The sequence below is a fragment of the Pseudophryne corroboree genome, chromosome 2 (assembly GCF_028390025.1).
Source record: "Pseudophryne corroboree isolate aPseCor3 chromosome 2, aPseCor3.hap2, whole genome shotgun sequence".
Classification (NCBI taxonomy): domain Eukaryota; kingdom Metazoa; phylum Chordata; class Amphibia; order Anura; family Myobatrachidae; genus Pseudophryne; species Pseudophryne corroboree.
Window position 1 is genome coordinate 1,055,154,142 of NC_086445.1, and position 21,585 is coordinate 1,055,175,726.

Sequence of the window (21,585 nt, forward strand, 5' to 3'; positions counted from 1 at the left end):
GGTAGAGGAAGGGGAAAAAGGTTGCCTGCTGTGTCAGTTTCCCAGGACCAAAAGTCCTCCCCGGCCTCTGCCAAGTCCTCTGCATGACGCTGGGGCTCCCCTACGGGAGTCCGTGCCGGTGGGGGCGCGTCTCCGCCTCTTCAGTCAGGTCTGGTTTCACTCGGGCCTAGATCCTTGGGTGTTAGACATAGTGTCCCAAGGGTACAAACTGGAGTTTCAGGAGGTGCCCCCCCACCGATTTTTTTAAATCAGCCTTGCCAATTTCTATCCCAGAAAGGGAAGTAGTGAGTGCTGCGATACAAAAGCTGTGTCTCCAGAGTGTCATTGTCCCGGTACCCCCGTCCCAACGGGGAGAAGGGTTCTATTCGAGCCTCTTTGTCGTGCCAAAGCCGGACGGCTCGGTCAGACCGATCCTGAACTTTAAAATCCCTCAATCTGTATTTAAAAACTTTCAAGTTCAAGATGGAATCTCTTCGAGCAGTGATCTCCAGTCTAGAAGGGGGGGATTTTATGGCGTCAGTCGACATAAAAGATGCCTACTTACACGTCCCGATATATATCCTCCACATCAAGCTTTCCTGAGATTTACGGTGCAGGATTATCATTACCAATTTCAGACGTTGCCGTTTGGGCTTTCCATGGCCCCGAGGGTCTTCACCAAAGTGATGGCGGAAATGATGGTACTCCTACGCAAGCAGGGTGTCACAGTTATCCCGTACTTTGACGATCTCCTGATAAAGGCGAGATTGGAGGAGCAGCTGCTAAGAAATGTGGAACTTTCCCTGACGATTCTGCAACATCATGGTTGGATTCTAAATTTGCCAAAGTCTCAGTTGATTCCGACAATTCGGCTGCCTTTCTTGGGCATGATCCTGGACACGGAACTGCAGAGAGTGTTTCTTCCAGCGGAAAAAGCTCTGGAAATCCAATGCATGGTCAAGGAGATTCTGAAACCGGCAAGAGTGTCGATTCATCAATGCACTCGAGTGCTAGGGAAGATGGTTGCGGCTTACGAAGCCATTCCGTTTGGCAGGTTTCATGCCCGGGTGTTTCAGTGGGACCTGCTGGACAAATGGTCCGGGTCTCACCTACTCATGCACCGGAAAATAAGTCTATCTTCCAGGACCAGAATTTCTCTCCTGTGGTGGCTGCAAAGTTCTCACCTTCTAGAGGGACGCAGGTTCGGGATCCAGGATTGGGTCCTGCTGACCACAGATGCAAGTCTCCAAGGCTGGGGAGCAGTCACACACAGACAAAGTTTCCAGGGAAAATGATCAAACCAGGAAACTTGTCTCCACATAAACGTTCTGGGGTTAAGAGCCATTTACAACGGCCTTCGGCAAGCGGAACACCTTCTTCGAGGTCTACCTGTCCTGATTCAGTCGGACAACGTAACAGCGGTGGCGTACGTAAACCGCCAGGGCGGAACAAAGAGCAGAGCGGCGATGGCGAAGGACACAAGAGTTCTCCGCTGGGCGGAAAAGCACGTGAGCGCTCTGTCAGCAGTCTTCCTTCCGTGCGTGGACAACTGGGAAGCAGACTTCCTCAGCAGGCACGATCTCCATCCAGGAGAGTGGGCTCTTCATCAAGAGGTGTTTGCAGAAGTGGCAAGGCGTTGGGGAATCCCTCAATTAGACATGATGGCGTCTCGCCTCAACAAGAAGCTTCCGAGGTATTGTTCCAGGTCAAGGGACCCCCAGGCCAGTGCATTGGACGCCCTGGAGACTCCGTGGGTGTTTCAGTCGGTATATGTGTTCCCTCCACTTCCTCTCATTCCAAAAGTGTTGAGGATCATAAGACGAACAAGGGTTCCGGCAGTGCTCGTCGTTCCAGATTGGCCACGGAGGGCCTGGTATCCGGATCTTCAGGAATTGCTCATAGAAGATCCTTGGCCGCTTCCTCTCAGGGAGGACCTGTTACTGCAGGAGCCATGCGTATTTCAGGACTAACCGCGGCTGCGTTTGACGGCGTGGAGGTTGAACGCCAAATCCTAGCTCGAAAGGGTATTCCCGGGGAAGTCATCCCCACTCTCCTTAAGGCTAGAAAGGAGGTCACGGCGAAGCATTATCATCGTATTTGGAGAAAATACGTGTCGTGGTGTGAAGCCAAGAAAGCTCCTACGGAGGAGTTTCAGCTGGGTCGTTTCCTCCATTTTTTGCAGGCAGGCGTGGATGCTGGCCTCAAATTGGGTTCCATCAAAGTGCAGATTTTGGCTTTATCTTTTTTCAGAAAGAATTGGCCGCCCTTCCTGAAGTTCAGACTTTCGTGAAGGGAGTGCTGCATATCCATCCTCCGTTTGTGGCACCGTGGGATCTTGACGGGGTGTTACAATTTCTTATGTCTCACTGGTTTGAACCTTTGCGAAAGGTTGAGTTGAAATTTCTCACTTGGAAAGTGGTCATGCTTTTGGCCTTGGCGTCTGCCAGACGGGTGTAGGAATTGGCGGCTTTGTCTCACAAGAGCCCATATTTGATTTTCCATGTGGATAGAGCGGAATTGAGGACTCTGCAACCATTTCTGCTGAAGGTGGTTTCTTCGTTTCATATAAATCAACCTATTGTGGTGCCTGTGGCTACGGATGCCGTGACTGTGCCAAAATCTCTCAATGTCGTAAGAGCTTTGAAAATTTATGTCGCCAGAACGGCTCGTTAGGAAATCAGAGGCTCTGTTTGTCCTGTACGCTTCCAACAAGATTGGAAATCCTGCTTCCAAGCAGACTATTGCACGCTGGATTTGTAATACGATTCATCACGCTCATTCTACGGCTGGATTGCCGTTGCCGAAGTCAGTGAAGGCCCATTCTACCAGGAAGGTGAGCTCATCTTGGGCGGCTGCCCGAGGAGTCTCGGCGATTCAACTTTGCCGAGCAGCTACGTGGTCAGGTTCAAACACTTTTGCTAAGTTCTACAAGTTTGATACCCTGGCTGATGAGGACCTCATGTTTGCTCAATCGGTGCTGCAGAGTCATCCGTACTCTCCCGCCTGGTCTGGAGCTTTGGTATAGACCCCATGGTCCTTTTGGAGTCCCCAGCATCCTCTAGGACGTAATAGAAAATAGGATTTTAATACCTACCGGTAAATCCTTTTCTCCTAGTCCGTAGAGGATGCTGGGCGCCCATCCCAGTGCGGACTGTTACTTGCAGTTGTATTGTTAGTTGTTGTTTCGGTTGCACGAAGGTTGTGTATCGGTTATGTTCAGCTCGTTGCTGTTTTTCGTCATACTGTATCTGGTATTCCTGGTAATCCAGTTGTACGGTGTTTGTGGTGTGAGCTGGTATGTGTCTCACCCTTAGTGTAACAAAAATCCTTTTCCTCGAAATGTCCATCTCCCTGGGCACAGTTCCTATAACTGAGGTCTGGAGGAGGGGCATAGAGGGAGGAGCCAGTTCACACCCATTCAAAATCTTATAGTGAGCCTATGTCTCCTGCGGATCCCGTCTATACCCCATGGTCCTTTTGGAGTCCCCAGCATCCTCTACGGACTAGGAGAAAAGGATTTACCGGTAGGTATTAAAATCCTATTTTCTACGCATGCGTATGCACCGCAGTGCGCAGGGCGTCGTACGGGTACAATGAGCATCGTGGGTTTGCACAGGGTCTAACGAAGATTCCAGTCGCACGGCCGAACGCAGGAAGATTGACCGGAAGGCAACTGAACGTTTTCAGGGAGTGCTTAGAAAAACGCAGGCGTGTCTGGAAAGACGCAGGCGTGGCTGGGCAAACGCTGGTCGGGTGTGTGACATTAAAAGCCGTCCCTCCGTCGTTAGAATCAACGCACACGAAGAGAAACCACAGGGCTGGTCTTGTTTTGCACAAAAAGGTTTTGCAGGCGCTCTGCTGCACAAGCGTTCACACTTCTGCAAAGTGAAAATACACTCCCCAGTGGGCGGCGACAATGCGTTTGTACAGCTGCTAAATACTGCTAACGAGTGATCACCTCGGAATGACCCCCAATGTGTGTAGAGTTTTGAGGGAAAAAATTAATTTATTCCATTTTGTAATAAAGCTGTAACATAAAATAATGTGGAAAAAGTAAAGTGCTGTGAATACTTTCCGGATGCACTGTATGTATCCTCCACATTCATGTGTCTCCATATCCCGCTATATGTACCCGGCAGCTCTGTCCTCCAGTCATGTGTCTCCATATCCCGCTATATGTACCCGGCAGATCTGTCCTCCAGTCATGTGTCTCCATATCCCGCTATATGTACCCGGCAGCTCTGTCCTCCAGTCATGTGTCTCCATATCCCGCTATATGTACCCGGCAGCTCTGTCCTCCAGTCATGTCTCCATATCCCGCTATGTGTACCCGGCAGCTCTGTCCTCCAGTCATGTCTCCATATCCCGCTATATGTACCCGGCAGCTCTGTCCTCCAGTCATGTCTCCATATCCCGCTATATGTACCCGGCAGCTCTGTCCTCCAGTCATGTGTCTCCATATCCCGCTATATGTACCCGGCAGCTCTGTCCTCCAGTCATGTGTCTCCATATCCCGCTATATGTACCCGGCAGCTCTGTCCTCCAGTCATGTGTCTCCATATCCCGCTATATGTACCCGGCAGCTCTGTCCTCCAGTCATGTGTCTCCATATCCCGCTATATGTACCCGCAGCTCTGTCCTCCAGTCATGTCTCCATATCCCGCTATATGTACCCGGCAGCTCTGTCCTCCAGTTATGTGTCTCCATATCCCGCTATATGTACCCGGCAGCTCTGTCCTCCAGTCATGTGTCTCCATATCCCGCTATATGTACCCGGCAGCTCTGTCCTCCAGTCATGTGTCTCCATATCCCGCTATATGTACCCGGCAGATCTGTCCTCCAGTCATGTGTCTCCATATCCTGCTATATGTACCCGGCAGCTCTGTCCTCCAGTCATGTGTCTCCATATCCCGCTATATGTACCCGGCAGCTCTGTCCTCCACAGTCATGTCTCCGTATCCCGCTATATGTACCCAGCGGAACATGTGCTGCTGTACAGAGGGCTGTATATATCAGTGCTGTGTTCTGGAGGGGCCACGTCCACCCCACAGGCTGCGGATTATTGTGTTGCGGATGGAGAAAAGACCCAGTGTTATACAGGGACAGGGAGCAGAGCTATATGGGCTCCGGAGAATACAAGAAACTGGCACTGAACGTTCTCCTAGACAGTGGGCACACAGACATGGGGGTGATGCTGGTTCTGTGGTATCTATAGTTACAGGGGCAGAACTAGGGCGTGCTGGAGCGTAGTCGCTTAGGCACAGATCGCTGCACCTGTGGGTGCACTGCGCATGTACATACTTCTTTCTGATAATGATGATGACTGGTGTAACCCATGTGTGTATACTGCACTCGCGCACACACTTCTTCCCATGCAGATTACACACGTGTGCATGTGCTAGGGTTGATTTGGTCAGAATCCAGGTAATCTGCCAGTATGATTTTGGAGTGTGGGAGTAAAACTGCGTACACCTAGGGAGAACATAAAAACTCCACACGGAAAGGTTACTGGTCAAGAATTGAGTTTGGTGAGACAGCAGTGCTAACCTCTGTGCTACCTAGTTGACAACCGTGCCAACCTCTTAATGCTTATTCCTTTCCACAGGTCATCATGCCTTCTGTACCCCCTGTTACCGAATCGGTCACCTGTCCTCACCTGGCAGAGAACCTTGTAGCCAATGGCAGTGTGGAGGCGGAGCTTGTTGCAGACAGGAAGTGGATCCGCCCAGATCTTCCAAGCAAGTGCACATGGCAGTTGGGGAAGCCGCAGGCTGACTCGCCACATCATTGTGTGCCACTGTGAGTATGACCATGGGCGTGTCTACCTCCCTCATGTGCCACTGTGAGTATGACCATGGGCGTGTCTACCTCCCTCATGTGCCGCTGTGAGTATGACCATGGGCGTGTCTACCTCCCTCATGTGCCACTGTGAGTATGACCATGGGCGTGTCTACCTCCCTCATGTGCCACTGTGAGTATGACCATGGGCGTGTCTACCTCCCTCATGTGCCACTGTGAGTATGACCATGGGCGTGTCTACCTCCCTCATGTGCCACTGTGAGTATGACCATGGGCATGTCTACCTCCCTCATGTGCCGCTGTGAGTATGACCATGGGCGTGTCTACCTCCCTCATGTGCCGCTGTGAGTATGACCATGGGCGTGTCTACCTCCCTCATGTGCCACTGTGAGTATGACCATGGGCGTGTCTACCTCCCTCATGTGCCACTGTGAGTATGACCATGGGCGTGTCTACCTCCCTCATGTGCCGCTGTGAGTATGACCATGGGCGTGTCTACCTCCCTCATGTGCCGCTGTGAGTATGACCATGGGCGTGTCTACCTCCCTCATGTGCCGCTGTGAGTATGACCATGGGCGTGTCTACCTCCCTCATGTGCCGCTGTGAGTATGACCATGGGCGTGTCTACCTCCCTCATGTGCCGCTGTGAGTATGACCATGGGCGTGTCTACCTCCCTCATGTGCTGCTGTGAGTATGACCATGGGCGTGTCTACCTCCCTCATGTGCCTCTGTGAGTATGACCATGGGCGTGTCTACCTCCGTCATGTGCCACTGTGAGTATGACCATGGGCGTGTCTACCTCCCTCATGTGCCGCTGTGAGTATGACCATGGGCGTGTCTACCTCCCTCATGTGCCGCTGTGAGTATGACCATGGGCGTGTCTACCTCCCTCATGTGCCGCCGCTGTGAGTATGACCATGGGCGTGTCTACCTCCCTCATGTGCCGCCGCTGTGAGTATGACCATGGGCGTGTCTACCTCCCTCATGTGCCGCCGCTGTGAGTATGACCATGGGCGTGTCTACCTCCCTCATGTGCCGCCGCTGTGAGTATGACCATGGGCGTGTCTACCTCCCTCATGTGCCGCTGTGAGTATGACCATGGGCGTGTCTACCGCCCTCATGTGCTGCTGTGAGTATGACCATGGGCGTGTCTACCTCCCTCATGTGCCGCTGTGAGTATGACCATGGGCGTGTCTACCTCCCTCATGTGCCGCTGTGAGTATGACCATGGGCGTGTCTACCTCCCTCATGTGCCTCTGTGAGTATGACCATGGGCGTGTCTACCTCCGTCATGTGCCACTGTGAGTATGACCATGGGCGTGTCTACCTCCGTCATGTGCCACTGTGAGTATGACCATGGGCGTGTCTACCTCCCTCATGTGCCACTGTGAGTATGACCATGGGCGTGTCTACCTCCCTCATGTGCCGCTGTGAGTATGACCATGGGAGTGTCTACCTCCCTCATGTGCCGCTGTGAGTATGACCATGGGCGTGTCTACCTCCCTCATGTGCCGCAGTGAGTATGACCATGGGCGTGTCTACCTCCCTCATGTGCCGCTGTGAGTATGACCATGCCATGGGCGTGTCTACCTCCCTCATGTGCCGCTGTGAGTATGACCATGGGCGTGTCTACCTCCCTCATGTGCCGCTGTGAGTATGACCATGGGCGTGTCTACCTCCCTCATGTGCCGCTGTGAGTATGACCATGGGCGTGTCTACCTCCCTCATGTGCCGCTGTGAGTATGACCATGGGCGTGTCTACCTCCCTCATGTGCCGCTGTGAGTATGACCATGGGCGTGTCTACCTCCCTCATGTGCCGCTGTGAGTATGACCATGGGCGTGTCTACCTCCCTCATGTGCCGCTGTGAGTATGACCATGGGCGTGTCTACCGCCCTCATGTGCCGCTGTGAGTATGACCATGGGCGTGTCTACCTCCCTCATGTGCCGCTGTGAGTATGACCATGGGCGTGTCTACCTCCCTCATGTGCCGCAGTGAGTATGACCATGGGTGTGTCTACCTCCCTCATGTGCCGATGTGAGTATGACCATGGGCGTGTCTACCTCCCTCATGTGCCGCTGTGAGTATGACCATGCCATGGGCGTGTCTACCTCCCTCATGTGCCGCTGTGAGTATGACCATGGGCGTGTCTACCTCCCTCATGTGCCGCTGTGAGTATGACCATGGGCGTGTCTACCTCCCTCATGTGCCGCTGTGAGTATGACCATGGGCGTGTCTACCTCCCTCATGTGCCGCTGTGAGTATGACCATGGGCGTGTCTACCTCCCTCATGTGCCGCTGTGAGTATGACCATGGGCGTGTCTACCTCCCTCATGTGCCGCTGTGAGTATGACCATGGGCGTGTCTACCTCCCTCATGTGCCGCTGTGAGTATGACCATGGGCGTGTCTACCTCCCTCATGTGCCGCTGTGAGTATGACCATGGGCGTGTCTACCTCCCTCATGTGCCGCTGTGAGTATGACCATGGGCGTGTCTACCTCCCTCATGTGCCGCTGTGAGTATGACCATGGGCGTGTCTACCTCCCTCATGTGCCGCTGTGAGTATGACCATGGGCGTGTCTACCTCCCTCATGTGCCGCTGTGAGTATGACCATGGGCGTGTCTACCTCCCTCATGTGCCGCTGTGAGTATGACCATGGGCGTGTCTACCTCCCTCATGTGCCGCTGTGAGTATGACCATGGGCGTGTCTACCTCCCTCATGTGCCGCTGTGAGTATGACCATGGGCGTGTCTACCTCCCTCATGTGCCGCTGTGAGTATGACCATGGGCGTGTCTACCTCCCTCATGTGCCGCTGTGAGTATGACCGTGGGCGTGTCTACCTCCCTCATGTGCCGCTGTGAGTATGACCGTGGGCGTGTCTACCTCCCTCATGTGCCGCTGTGAGTATGACCGTGGGCGTGTCTACCTCCCTCATGTGCCGCTGTGAGTATGACCGTGGGCGTGTCTACCTATCTCATGGAGTCCATGTGATGGCCTCAGGGCCCATAAAGAAATGATTAATTTGGCACGGATACTGTCCTTCCACCTTATGTTGTGTCTGTATAGTCCTCTTCATAGACCTCAGATTCTCTCAGTAAGTCTCTAGAAATATGAAGCCCTCACTGTGACACCTCCTTCTGCTTCCAGCGCCCCCTGTCCCCCAATCCTCCCCAGCATCCTGCAGAAGATTGGAGACACACCCCTGGTCCGGATCAATAAGATTGGGAAGAGGCATGGATTAAAATGTGAATTATGTGAGTGTCCGCCATCTTCCTTTACACGTCACATTATTTCATGGCTGCTGTGCTGCATATACTCCCTGCTGTAACACTGGCCCTGTGCTGTATATACCCCCTGCTGTAACGCTGGCCCTGTGCTGCATATACCCCCTGCTGTAACGCTGGCCCTGTGCTGCGTATACTCCCTGCTGTAATGCTGGCCCTGTGCTGCGTATACCCCCTGCTGTAACGCTGGCCCTGTGCTGCGTATACTCCCTGCTGTAACGCTGGCCCTGTGCTGCGTATACTCCCTGCTGTAACGATTGCCTCCTCTGCCAGCCCTGTGCTGCGTATACTCCCTGCTGTGACGATTGCCTCCTCTGCCGGCCCTGTGCTGCGTATACTCCCTGCTGTGACGATTGCCTCCTCTGCTGGCCCTGTGCTGCGTATACTCCCTGCTGTGACGATTGCCTCCTCTGCTGGCCCTGTGCTGCGTATACTCCCTGCTGTGACGATTGCCTCCTCTGCTGGCCCTGTGCTGCGTATACTCCCTGCTGTGACGATTGCCTCCTCTGCTGGCCCTGTGCTGCGTATACTCCCTGCTGTGACGATTGCCTCCTCTGCCGGCCCTGTGCTGCGTATACTCCCTGCTGTGACGATTGCCTCTTCTGCTGGCCCTGTGCTGCGTATACTCCCTGCTGTAACGCTGGCCCTGTGCTGCATATACCCCCTGCTGTAACGCTGGCCCTGTGCTGCGTATACTCCCTGCTGTAACGCTGGCCCTGTGCTGCGTATACTCTTTGCTGTAACGATTGCCTCCTCTGCCAGCCCTGTGCTGCGTATACTCCCTGCTGTGACGATTGCCTCCTCTGCCGGCCCTGTGCTGCGTATACTCCCTGCTGTGACGATTGCCTCCTCTGCTGGCCCTGTGCTGCGTATACTCCCTGCTGTGACGATTGCCTCCTCTGCTGGCCCTGTGCTGCGTATACTCCCTTCTGTGACGATTGCCTCCTCTGCTGGCCCTGTGCTGCGTATACTCCCTGCTATAACGATTGCCTCCTCTGCCGGCCCTGTGCTGCGTATACTCTTTGCTGTAACGATTGCCTTCTCTGCCGGCCCTGTGCTGCATATACTCCCTGCTGTGACGATTGCCTCCTCTGCCGGCCCTGTGCTGCGTATACTCCCTGCTGTGACGATTGCCTCCTCTGCCGGCCCTGTGCTGCTGTTACCCCTGCTGTGACGATTGCCTCCTCTGCCGGCCCTGTGCTGCGTATACTCCCTGCTGTGACGATTGCCTCCTCTGCCGGCCCTGTGCTGCATATACTCCCTGCTGTGACGATTGCCTCCTCTGCCGGCCCTGTGCTGCTGTTACCCCTGCTGTGACGATTGCCTCCTCTGCCGGCCCTGTGCTGCGTATACTCCCTGCTGTAACGCTGGCCCTGTGCTGCGTATACTCCCTGCTGTAACGCTGGCCCTGTGCTGCGTATACTCCCTGCTGTAACGCTGGCCCTGTGCTGCGTATACTCCCTGCTGTGACGATTGCCTCCTCTGCCGGCACTGTGCTGCGTATACTCCCTGCTGTGACGATTGCCTCCTCTGCCGGCCCTGTGCTGCGTATACTCCCTGCTGTAACACTGGCTCTGTGCTGCGTATACTCCCTGCTGTGACGATTGCCTCCTCTGCCGGCCCTGTGCTGCGTATACGCCCTGCTGTGACGATTGCCTCCTCTGCCGGCCCTGTGCTGCGTATACTCCCTGCTGTGACGATTGCGTCCTCTGCCGGCCCTGTGCTGCGTATACTCCCTGCTGTGACGATTGCCTCCTCTGCCGGCCCTGTGCTGCGTATACTTCCTGCTGTGACGATTGCCTCCTCTGCCGGCCCTGTGCTGCTGTTACCCCTGCCTGTAATACATGACATTAATTTTCTCCATCTACAACACAGGCACAGTACATGTTATGTATATAAACCTCACCCTCTAATGTCTGCTTCTTACAGTGGCCAAGTGTGAGTATTTCAATGCGGGTGGTAGTGTGAAAGATCGTATCAGTCTGCGCATGGTGGAGGATGCTGAGAGAGATGGGATCCTTAAGCCGGGAGACACCATCATAGAGCCAACCTCTGGAAACACCGGTATGAAGCAAGGAGCATACTAATGGAGGGGTTGGGTATGCGCGACCAGCGGTCGCCATACTGACGTCGGGATCCCGGTATTGGGATGGCTGGTGGGGGAGGGGAGAATTAAGTAGTATGAAATGCAGTACTGAGAGGAGCAATTATTGAGGGGTATGAAATACAGTACTGAGAGGAGCAAGCATTGAGGAGTATGAAATGCAGTACTGAGAGGAGCAAGCATTGAGGAGTATGAAATACAGTACTGAGAGGAGCAAGCATTGAGGAGTATGAAATACAGTACTGAGAGGCGCAAGCATTGAGGAGTATGAAATGCAGTACTGAGAGGAGCAAGCATTGAGGAGTATGAAATACAGTACTGAGAGGAGCAAGCATTGAGGAGTATGAAATGCAGTACTGAGAAGAGCAAGCATTGAGGAGTATGAAATACAGTACTGAGAGGAGCAAGCATTGAGGAATATGAAATACAGTACTGAGAGGAGCAAGCATTGGGGAGTATGAAATGCAGTACTGAGAGGAGCAAGGATTGAGGGGTATGAAATACAGTACTGAGAAGAGGAAGGATTGAAGGGTATGAAATGCAGTACTGAGAGGAGCAAGTATTGAGGAGTATGAAATGCAGTACCGAGCGGAGCAAGCATTGAGGAGTATAAAATGCAGTACCGAGAGGAGCAAGCATTGAGGAGTATGAAATACAGTACTGAGAGGAGCAAGCATTGAGGAGTATGAAATGCAGTACTGAGAGGAGCAAGCATTGAGGAGTATGAAATGCAGTACTGAGAGGAGCAAGCATTGAGCAGTATAAAATGCAGTACTGAGAGGAGCAAGGATTGAGGGGTATGAAATACAGTACTGAGAAGAGGAAGGATTGAAGGGTATGAAATGCAGTACTGAGAGGCGCAAGTATTGAGGGGCATAAAATGCAGTACTGAGAGGAGCAATGATTGAGGAGTATGAAATACACTACTTGAGAGGAGCAAGGATTGAGGAGTATTAAATGCAGTACTGAGAGGAGCAAGCATTGAGAAGTATGTAATGCAGTACTGAGAGGAGTATAAAATGCAGTACTGAGAGGAGCAAGGATTGAGGAGTATAAAATGCAGTACTGAGGGGAGCAAGCATTGAGGAGTATGAAATACAGTACTGAGAGGAGCAAGCATTGAGCAGTATGAAATACAGTACTGAGAGGAGCAAGCATTGAGGAGTATAAAATGCAGTACTGAGAGGAGCAAGGATTGAGGGGTATGAAATACAGTACTGAGAAGAGGAAGGATTGAAGGGTATGAAATGCAGTACTGAGAGGAGCAAGTATTGAGGGGCATAAAATGCAGTACTGAGAGGAGCAAGGATTGAGGAGTATGAAATACACTACTGAGAGGAGCAAGGATTCAGGAGTATTAAATGCAGTACTGAGAGGAGCAAGCATTAAGAAGTATGTAATGCAGTACTGAGAGGAGTATAAAATGCAGTACTGAGAGGAGCAAGGATTGAGGAGTATAAAATGGAGTACTGAGAGGAGCAAGGATTGAGGAGTATAAAATGCAGTACTGAGAGGAGCAAGCATTGAGGAGTATAAAATGCAGTACTAAAGGAAAGGAAGTCCACAGACGGAGCTACTGCCCAGGAACTAGTGGTGAGACAAGTTGTACTGGCAATGTGCTAGTAAACCTGGGGAACTTAAATAGGGCACTCAGGTAGCGGATTGGCTGTGGTAGCCATGTGGAATAATGTATCCTAGGATAGGAGCAGAATGATCATATGATCAAAGACAATACGGTGTCCCCCACACCGCGCCTCTCAGGAAACGCTGTCATCCAAAAACTATGGCAGAGTGGGGAGCAACCTGGGCCAAGCCTAATGGACGTGATGGCTAAGAAGAGGCGAGGTGGCAGTCATTGTAGTACTTAATATTGGACATATAATGGGATCCTATAATATGTCTCCCTTGTACAGTTCATGATGACAGGCACAATCACCATCTTCCTGCCCAGGTATCAGCCTGGCCCTGGCACCTGCAGTGAGACCTGTATAATATTAGACATATGCTGGGATCCTATAATATTTATACAGTACAGGATGATATACAGTACAGGATGATATACAGTACAGGATGATATACAGTACGGGATGATATACAGTACGGGATGATAAGCACAGTCACCATCTTCCTGCCCAGGTATCAGCCTGGCCCTGGCACCTGCAGTGAGACCTGTATAATATTAGACATATGCTGGGATCCTATAATATTTATACTGTACAGGATGATATACAGTACAGGATGATATACAGTACAGGATGATATACAGTACAGGATGATAAGCACAGTCACCATCTTCCTCCCCAGGTATCAGCCTGGCCCTGGCACCTGCAGTGAGACCTGTATAATATTAGACATATGCTGGGATCCTATAATATATATACAGTACAGGATGATATACAGTACAGGATGATAGGCACAGTCACCATCTTCCTGCCCAGGTATCAGCCTGGCCCTGGCACCTGCAGTGAGACCTGTATAATATTAGACATATGCTGGGATCCTATAATATTTATACAGTACAGGATGATATACAGTACAGGATGATAAGCACAGTCACCATCTTCCTCCCCAGGTATCGGGCTGGCGCTGGCGGCTGCAGTGAAGGGATATCGCTGTATCATTGTAATGCCGGAGAAGATGAGTATGGAAAAGGTAAGCGGTGTCATTAGTACATAGCATGGGAATTACTAGCTAGTCTGTTGCCCTGCATGCCGCTCTGGTTATAGTGGTGCGGCTGAATGCCCTGCGATGGGGCTACACAAAGCTGTTGGGAAGTATATTCGTGTTGTTTGGCCGCACACCTTCAGCGAGAACGTGTCTGGTCCAAGATGAGGCCCAAACCAGCGTGTTCTCAGGAAGGAACCATAGAATATAGATTGTAAGCTTGCGAGCAGGGCCTTCCTACCTCTGACTGTTTGTTATCACCCAGTTTTGTTATATCATTGTTATTTCTCTAACGTCCTAGTGGATGCTGGGGACTCCGTCAGGACCATGGGGATAGCGGGCTCCGCAGGAGACAGGGCACATCTAAAAAAGCTTTTAGGTCACATGGTGCGTACTGGCTCCTCCCCCTATGACCCTCCTCCAAGCCTCAGTTAGGTTTTTGTGCCCGTCCGAGAGGGTGCAATCTAGGTGGCTCTCTTAAAGAGCTAGTTAGAAAAGTTTTTTTTTAGGTTTCTAATCAGTGTCTCCTGCTGGCGACAGGAGCACTGCAACGAGGGACTTAGGGGAGAGACTTGCAACTCACCTGCCTGCAGGAGGATTGAAGTCTTAGGCTACTGGACACTGAGCTCCAGAGGGAGTCGGAACACAGGTCAGCCTGGGGTTCGTCCCGGAGCCGCGCCGCCGATCCCCCTTACAGGCGCTGAAGAACGGCAGAACGGAGGTCCGGAAACAGGCGGCAGAAGACTTCAGTCTTCATAGAGGTAGCGCACAGCACTGCAGCTGTGCGCCATTGTTGCTACACAGCTCACGGATCTCGGTCACGGAGGGTGCAGGGCGCTGCTGGGGGCGCCCTGGGCAACAATATAGAGTACCTTAGAGGCAAATAAATACATCACATATAGCCATTAAGGCTATATGTATGTATTTAACCCAGGCCAGTTTATTAGAAAAACCGGGAGAAAAGCCCGCCGGAAAAGGGGCGGAGCTTATTCTCCTCAGCACTCGGCGCCATTTTCCTGCACGGCTCCGCTGGTGAGGAAGGCTCCCACGACTCTCCCCTGCACTGCACTACAGAAACAGGGTAACAAAGAGAGGGGGGGCATAAATTGGCGATATAAATATATATTGAGAGCGCATATATAAAAACAACACCTTCTAGGGTTGTTATATACTGTATAGCGCTTTTGGTGTGTGCTGGCAAACTCTCCCTCTGTCTCCCCAAAGGGCTAGGAGGGTCCTGTCTTCAATAGAGCATTCACTGTGTGGCTGCTGTGTGTGTCGGTACGTGTGTGTCGACATGTATGAGGACGAAGTTGGTGTGGAGGCAGAGCAATTGCCGATGATGGTAATGTCACCCCCTAGGGAGTCGACACCGGAATGGATGGCTTTGGTTATGGAATTACGTGATAATGTCAGCACATTACAAAAGTCAGTTGACGAAATGAGACGCCCGGCAAACCAGTTAGTACCGGTTCAGGCATCTCAGACACCGTCAGGGGCTGTAAAACGTCCCTTACCTCAGTCAGTCGACACCGGTACCGACACAGATGAATCTAGTGTCGACGGTGAGGAAGTAAACGTATTTTCCAGTAGGGCCACACGTTATATGATCACGGCAATGAAGGAGGCTTTGCAGCTCTCTGATACTACTGGTACCTCAAAAAGGGGTATTATGTGGGGGGTGAAAAAACTACCTGTATTTTTCCCAGAATCAGAGGAATTGAATGATGTGTGTGATGAAGCGTGGGTTACCCCCGATAGAAAAATGCTAATTTCAAAGAAGTTGTTGGCATTATACCCTTTCCCACCAGAGGTTAGGGCGCGCTGGGAATCACCCCCTAAGGTGGATAAGGCGCTCACACGTTTATCAAAGCAAGTGGCGTTGCCGTCTCCTGATACGGCCGCCCTCAAGGATCCAGCAGATAGGAGGCTGGAAACTACACTGAAGAGTATATACACACATACGGGTGTTATACTGCGACCGGCAATAGCCTCAGCCTGGATGTGCAGTGCTGGGGTAGTGTGGTTGGATTCTCTGACTGAAAATATTGAGACCCTGGATAGGGACAGTATTTTATTGACTCTAGAGCAATTAAAGGATGCTTTTCTTTATATGCGAGATGCTCAGAGGGATGTTTGTACTCTAGCATCAAGAGTAAGCGCGATGTCCATATCTGCTAGAAGAAGTTTATGGACGCGACAGTGGTCAGGTGATGCGGATTCCAAGAGGCATATGGAAGTATTGCCATATAAAGGAGAGGAATTGTTTGGGGTCGGTCTTTCGGACCTGGTGACCACGGCAACTGCCGGCAAATCCACCTTTTTACCTCAGACCCCTTCACAACAGAAAAAGACACCGTCTTTTCAGCCGCAGTCCTTTCGCTCCTATAAAAAGCGACCAAAAGGACAGTCTTATCTGCCGAGAGGCAGAGGAAAGGGTAAGAAAGGGCAGCACGCAGCCCCTGCCCAGGAACAGAAGCCCGCCCCGGCTTCTACAAAGCCATCAGCATGACGCTGGGGCTTTACAAGCGGACCCAGGAACGGTGGGGGGTCGACTCAAGATTTTCAGCAATCAATGGGCTCACTCACAAGTGGACCCGTGGGTCCTGCAGATAATATCTCAGGGTTACATGCTGGAGTTCGAAAGGTTTCCACCTCGCCGGTTCCTAAAGTCTGCTTTACCAACGTCTCCCTCAGAAAGGACGTCGGTTTTGGAAGCCATTCACAAGCTGTATTCTCAGCAGGTGATAGTCAAGGTACCCCTCCTACAACAGGGAAAGGGGTATTATTCCACACTATTTGTGGTACCGAAGCCGGACGGTTCGGTAAGACCTATTCTAAATCTGAAATCCTTGAACCTGTACATACAGAAATTCAAGTTCAAAATGGAGTCACTCAGAGCAGTGATAGCGAATCTGGAAGACGGGGACTTCATGGTGTCCCTGGACATAAAGGATGCTTATCTGCATGTCCCAATTTACCCCTCACACCAAGGGTATCTCAGGTTCGTGATACAAGACTGTCATTATCAGTTTCAAACGATGCCGTTTGGTTTGTCTACGGCCCCTCGGGTCTTTACCAAGGTAATGACCGAAATGATGGTTCTTCTACGAAGAAAAGGCGTATTAATTATCCCTTACTTGGACGATCTCCTGATAAGGGCAAAGTCCAGAGAACAGCTGGAAGTCGGTGTAGCACTAACCCAGGTAGTGCTCCAGCAACACGGGTGGATTCTGAATCTTCCAAAATCTCAATTGACCCCGACAACTCGTCTGCTGTTCCTGGGAATGATTCTGGACACGGTTCAGAAAAAAGTGTTTCTCCCGGAGGAAAAAGCAAGGGAGTTATCCGAACTTGTCAGGAACCTCCTAAAACCAGGAACGGTGTCAGTACATCAATGCACAAGAGTCCTGGGAAAGATGGTGGCTTCGTACGAAGCGATTCCATTCGGCAGATTCCATGCACGGACATTTCAGTGGGATCTGCTGGACAAATGGTCCGGATCGCATCTGCACATGCATCAGCGAATAGCACTGTCACCAAGAACAAGGTTGTCTCTCCTGTGGTGGCTGCAAACTGCCCATCTGTTAGTGGGCCGCAGATTCGGCATACAGGACTGGGTCCTGGTGACTACGGATGCCAGCCTACGAGGTTGGGGAGCAGTCACAAAGGGAAGAAACTTCCAGGGCGTGTGGTCAAGCCTGGAGACGTCTCTTCACATAAATATACTGGAGCTAAGAGCGATCTACAATGCTCTAAGTCTGGCAAAACCGCTGCTTCAGGGTCAGCCGGTGTTGATCCAGTCCGACAACATCACGGCAGTCGCCCACGTAAACCGACAAGGCGGCACGAGAAGCAGGAGTGCAATGGCAGAAGCGGCAAGGATTCTGCGCTGGGCGGAGAATCATGTCATAGCACTGTCAGCAGTGTTCATCCCGGGAGTGGACAACTGGGAAGCAGATTTCCTCAGCAGACACGACCTTCACCCGGGAGAGTGGGGACTTCATCCAGAAGTTTTCCACATGATTGTGAACCGTTGGGAAAAACCAAAGGTAGACATGATGGCGTCTCGTCTCAACAAAAAATTGGACAGGTATTGCGCCAGGTCAAGAGACCCTCAGGCAATAGCTGTGGACGCTCTGGTAACACCGTGGGTGTACCAATCAGTGTATGTGTTCCCTCCTCTGCCTCTCATACCAAAGGTGCTGAGAATTATACGGAAAAGAGGAGTAAGAACGATACTGGTGGCTCCGGACTGGCCAAGGAGAACTTGGTATCCGGAACTTCAAGAGATGCTCACGGAGGATCCGTGGCCTCTACCTCTGAGAAGGGATCTGCTTCAGCAGGGACCTTGTATGTTCCAAGACTTACCGCGTCTGCGTTTGACGGCATGGCGGTTGAACGCCGGATTCTAAAAGAAAAGGGCATTCCAGAGGAAGTTATTCCTACCTTGATTAAGGCTAGGAAGGAAGTGACTGTACAACATTATCGCCGCATTTGGCGAAAATATGTTGCGTGGTGTGAGGCCAAGAAGGCTCCAACGGAAGAATTTCAATTGGGTCGATTCTTACATTTCCTGCAAGCAGGATTGTCTATGGGCCTAAAATTGGGGTCTATTAAAGTTCAAATTTCGGCCTTATCAATTTTCTTCCAGAAGGAATTGGCGTCAGTGCCTGAAGTACAAACTTTTGTCAAAGGTGTACTACATATACAACCCCCAATAGTGCCTCCAGTGGCACCGTGGGATTTGAACGTGGTTCTAAATTTTCTCAAATCTCATTGGTTTGAGCCGTTAAAATCGGTAGAATTAAAATACCTTACATGGAAGGTAACCATGCTGTTGGCCCTGGCTTCTGCCAGGAGAGTTTCAGAGTTGGCAGCTTTGTCATACAAGAGCCCATATCTGATATTCCATTCGGACAGGGCAGAATTGAGGACGCGTCCTCAATTTCTCCCTAAGGTGGTTTCGGCATTTCACTTAAACCAGCCTATTGTGGTGCCTGCGGCTACTAGCGACTTGGAGGACTCCAAGTTACTGGACGTTGTCAGAGCATTAAAAATATATATTTCAAGGACAGCTGGAGTCAGAAAAACTGACTCGTTGTTTACATTGTATGCACCCAACAAGATGGGTGCTCCTGCGTCTAAACAGACGATTGCACGTTGGATCTGTAGCACAATCCAACTTGCACATTCTGTGGCAGGCGTGCCACAGCCTAAATCTGTAAAGGCCCACTCCACAAGGAAGGTGGGCTCATCTTGGGCGGCTGCCCGAGGAGTCTCGGCATTACAACTTTGCCGAGCAGCTACGTGGTCAGGGGAGAACACGTTTGTAAAATTTTACAAATTTGATACTCTGGCTACAGAGGACCTGGAGTTTTCTCATTCGGTGCTGCAGAGTCATCCGCACTCTCCCGCCCGTTTGGGAGCTTTGGTATAATCCCCATGGTCCTGACGGAGTCCCCAGCATCCACTAGGACGTTAGAGAAAATAAGAATTTACTTACCGATAATTCTATTTCTCATAGTCCGTAGTGGATGCTGGGCGCCCATCCCAAGTGCGGATTGTCTGCAATACTTGTACATAGTTATTGTTACAAAAATCGGGTTATTATTGTTGTGAGCCATCTTTTTAGAGGCTACTTCGTTTTGTTATCATACTGTTAACTGGGTTCAGATCACAAGTTGTATGGTGTGATTGGTGTGGCTGGTATGAGTCTTACCCGGGATTCAAGATCCTTCCTTATTGTGTACGCTCGTCCGGGCACAGTACCTAACTGAGGCTTGGAGGAGGGTCATAGGGGGAGGAGCCAGTACGCACCATGTGACCTAAAAGCTTTTTTAGATGTGCCCTGTCTCCTGCGGAGCCCGCTATCCCCATGGTCCTGACGGAGTCCCCAGCATCCACTACGGACTATGAGAAATAGAATTATCGGTAAGTAAATTCTTATTTTCCAATTGTAAAGCGCAACGGAATATGCTGCGCTATATAAGAAACTGTTAATAAATAATAAATAAATATAGCCCTGTATTTTACAGAGTGTTCCGTATCTGGGGGAATAGTCCTGTATTACACAGAGCGCTCCGTATCTGGGGGAATAGTCCTGTATTTTACAGAGCGTTCCGTATCTGGGGGAATAGTCCTGTATTACACAGAGCGCTCCGTATCTGGGGGAATAGTCCTGTATTATACAGAGCGCTCCGTATCTGGGGGAATAGTCCTGTATTACACAGAGCGCTCCGTATCTGGGGGAATAGTCCTGTATTTTACAGAGCGTTCCGTATCTGGGGGAATAGTCCTGTATTACACAGAGCGCTCCGTATCTGGGGGAATAGTCCTGTATTACACAGAGCGCTCCGTATCTGGGGGAATAGTCCTGTATTACACAGAGCGCTCCGTATCTGGGGGAATAGTCCTGTATTACACAGAGCGCTCCGTATCTGGGGGAATAGTCCTGTATTACACAGAGCGCTCCGTATCTGGGGAAATAGTCCTGTATTACACAGAGCGCTCCGTATCTGGGGAAATAGTCCTGTATTACACAGAGCGCTCCGTATCTGGGGGAATAGTCCTGTGTTACACAGAGCGCTCCGTATCTGGGGGAATAGTCCTGTGTTACACAGAGCGCTCCGTATCTGGGGGAATAGTCCTGTATTACACAGAGCGCTCCGTATCTGTGGGGAATAGTCCTGTATTACACAGAGTGCTCCGTATCTGAGGGAATAGTCTTGTATTATACAGAGTTCTCCGTATCTGGGGAATTAGTCCTGTATTACACAGAGCGCTCCGTATCTGGGGAATTAGTCCTGTATTACACAGAGCGCTCCGTATCTGGGGGAATAGTCCTGTATTACACAGAGCGCTCCGTATCTGGGGGAATAGTCCTGTATTACACAGAGCGCTCTGTATCTGGGGGAATAGTCCTGTATTACACAGAGCGCTCTGTATCTGGGGGAATAGTCCTGTGTTACACAGAGCGCTCCGTATCTGGGGGAATAGTCCTGTATTACACAGAGCGCTCCGTATCTGGGGGAATAGTCCTGTATTACACAGAGCGCTCTGTATCTGGGGGAATAGTCCTGTGTTACACAGAGCGCTCCGTATCTGGGGGAATAGTCCTGTGTTACACAGAGCGCTCTGTATCTGGGGGAATAGTCCTGTATTACACAGAGCGCTCTGTATCTGGGGGAATAGTCCTGTATTACACAGAGCGCTCCGTATCTGGGGGAATAGTCCTGTATTACACAGAGCGCTCTGTATCTGGGGGAATAGTCCTGTATTACACAGAGCGCTCCGTATCTGGGGGAATAGTCCTGTATTACACAGAGCGCTCCGTATCTGGGGGAATAGTCCTGTGTTACACAGAGCGCTCCGTATCTGGGGGAATAGTCCTGTATTACACAGAGCGCTCTGTATCTGGGGGAATAGTCCTGTGTTACACAGAGCGCTCCGTATCTGGGGGAATAGTCCTGTATTACACAGAGCGCTCCAGATCGGATCCGGTCTGAAGATCGACAGTATCTAGGTCGACAATGTTTAGGTCGACAGTCACTAGGTCGACATGGATGGAAGGTCGACAGGGTTTCTAGGTCGACATGTGCTAGGTCGACAGGTCTAAAGGTCGACATGAGTTTTTCACATTTTTTCTCTGACGTCCTAAGTGGATGCTGGGACTCCGTAAGGACCATGGGGATTAGCGGCTCCGCAGGAGACTGGGCACAACTAAAGAAAGCTTTAGGACTACCTGGTGTG

General features: G+C 51.2%; 1 protein-coding gene across 4 annotated transcripts in view; it reads left to right on the forward strand.

Moving 5' to 3' along the window:
- CBS (cystathionine beta-synthase) overlaps positions 1 to 21,585 on the forward strand; it is a 224,249-nt gene that overhangs the window by 35,559 nt on the left and 167,105 nt on the right. For all 4 annotated transcript variants that reach the window (XM_063956910.1, XM_063956913.1, XM_063956911.1 and 1 more), the window contains exons 2-5: positions 5,585 to 5,778; positions 8,929 to 9,035; positions 10,995 to 11,129; positions 13,742 to 13,821. In XM_063956910.1, the coding sequence (XP_063812980.1) occupies positions 5,591 to 5,778; positions 8,929 to 9,035; positions 10,995 to 11,129; positions 13,742 to 13,821 (510 nt within the window). In that variant the 5' untranslated portion in view covers positions 5,585 to 5,590. The remainder of the gene's footprint in view (positions 1 to 5,584; positions 5,779 to 8,928; positions 9,036 to 10,994; positions 11,130 to 13,741; positions 13,822 to 21,585) is intronic.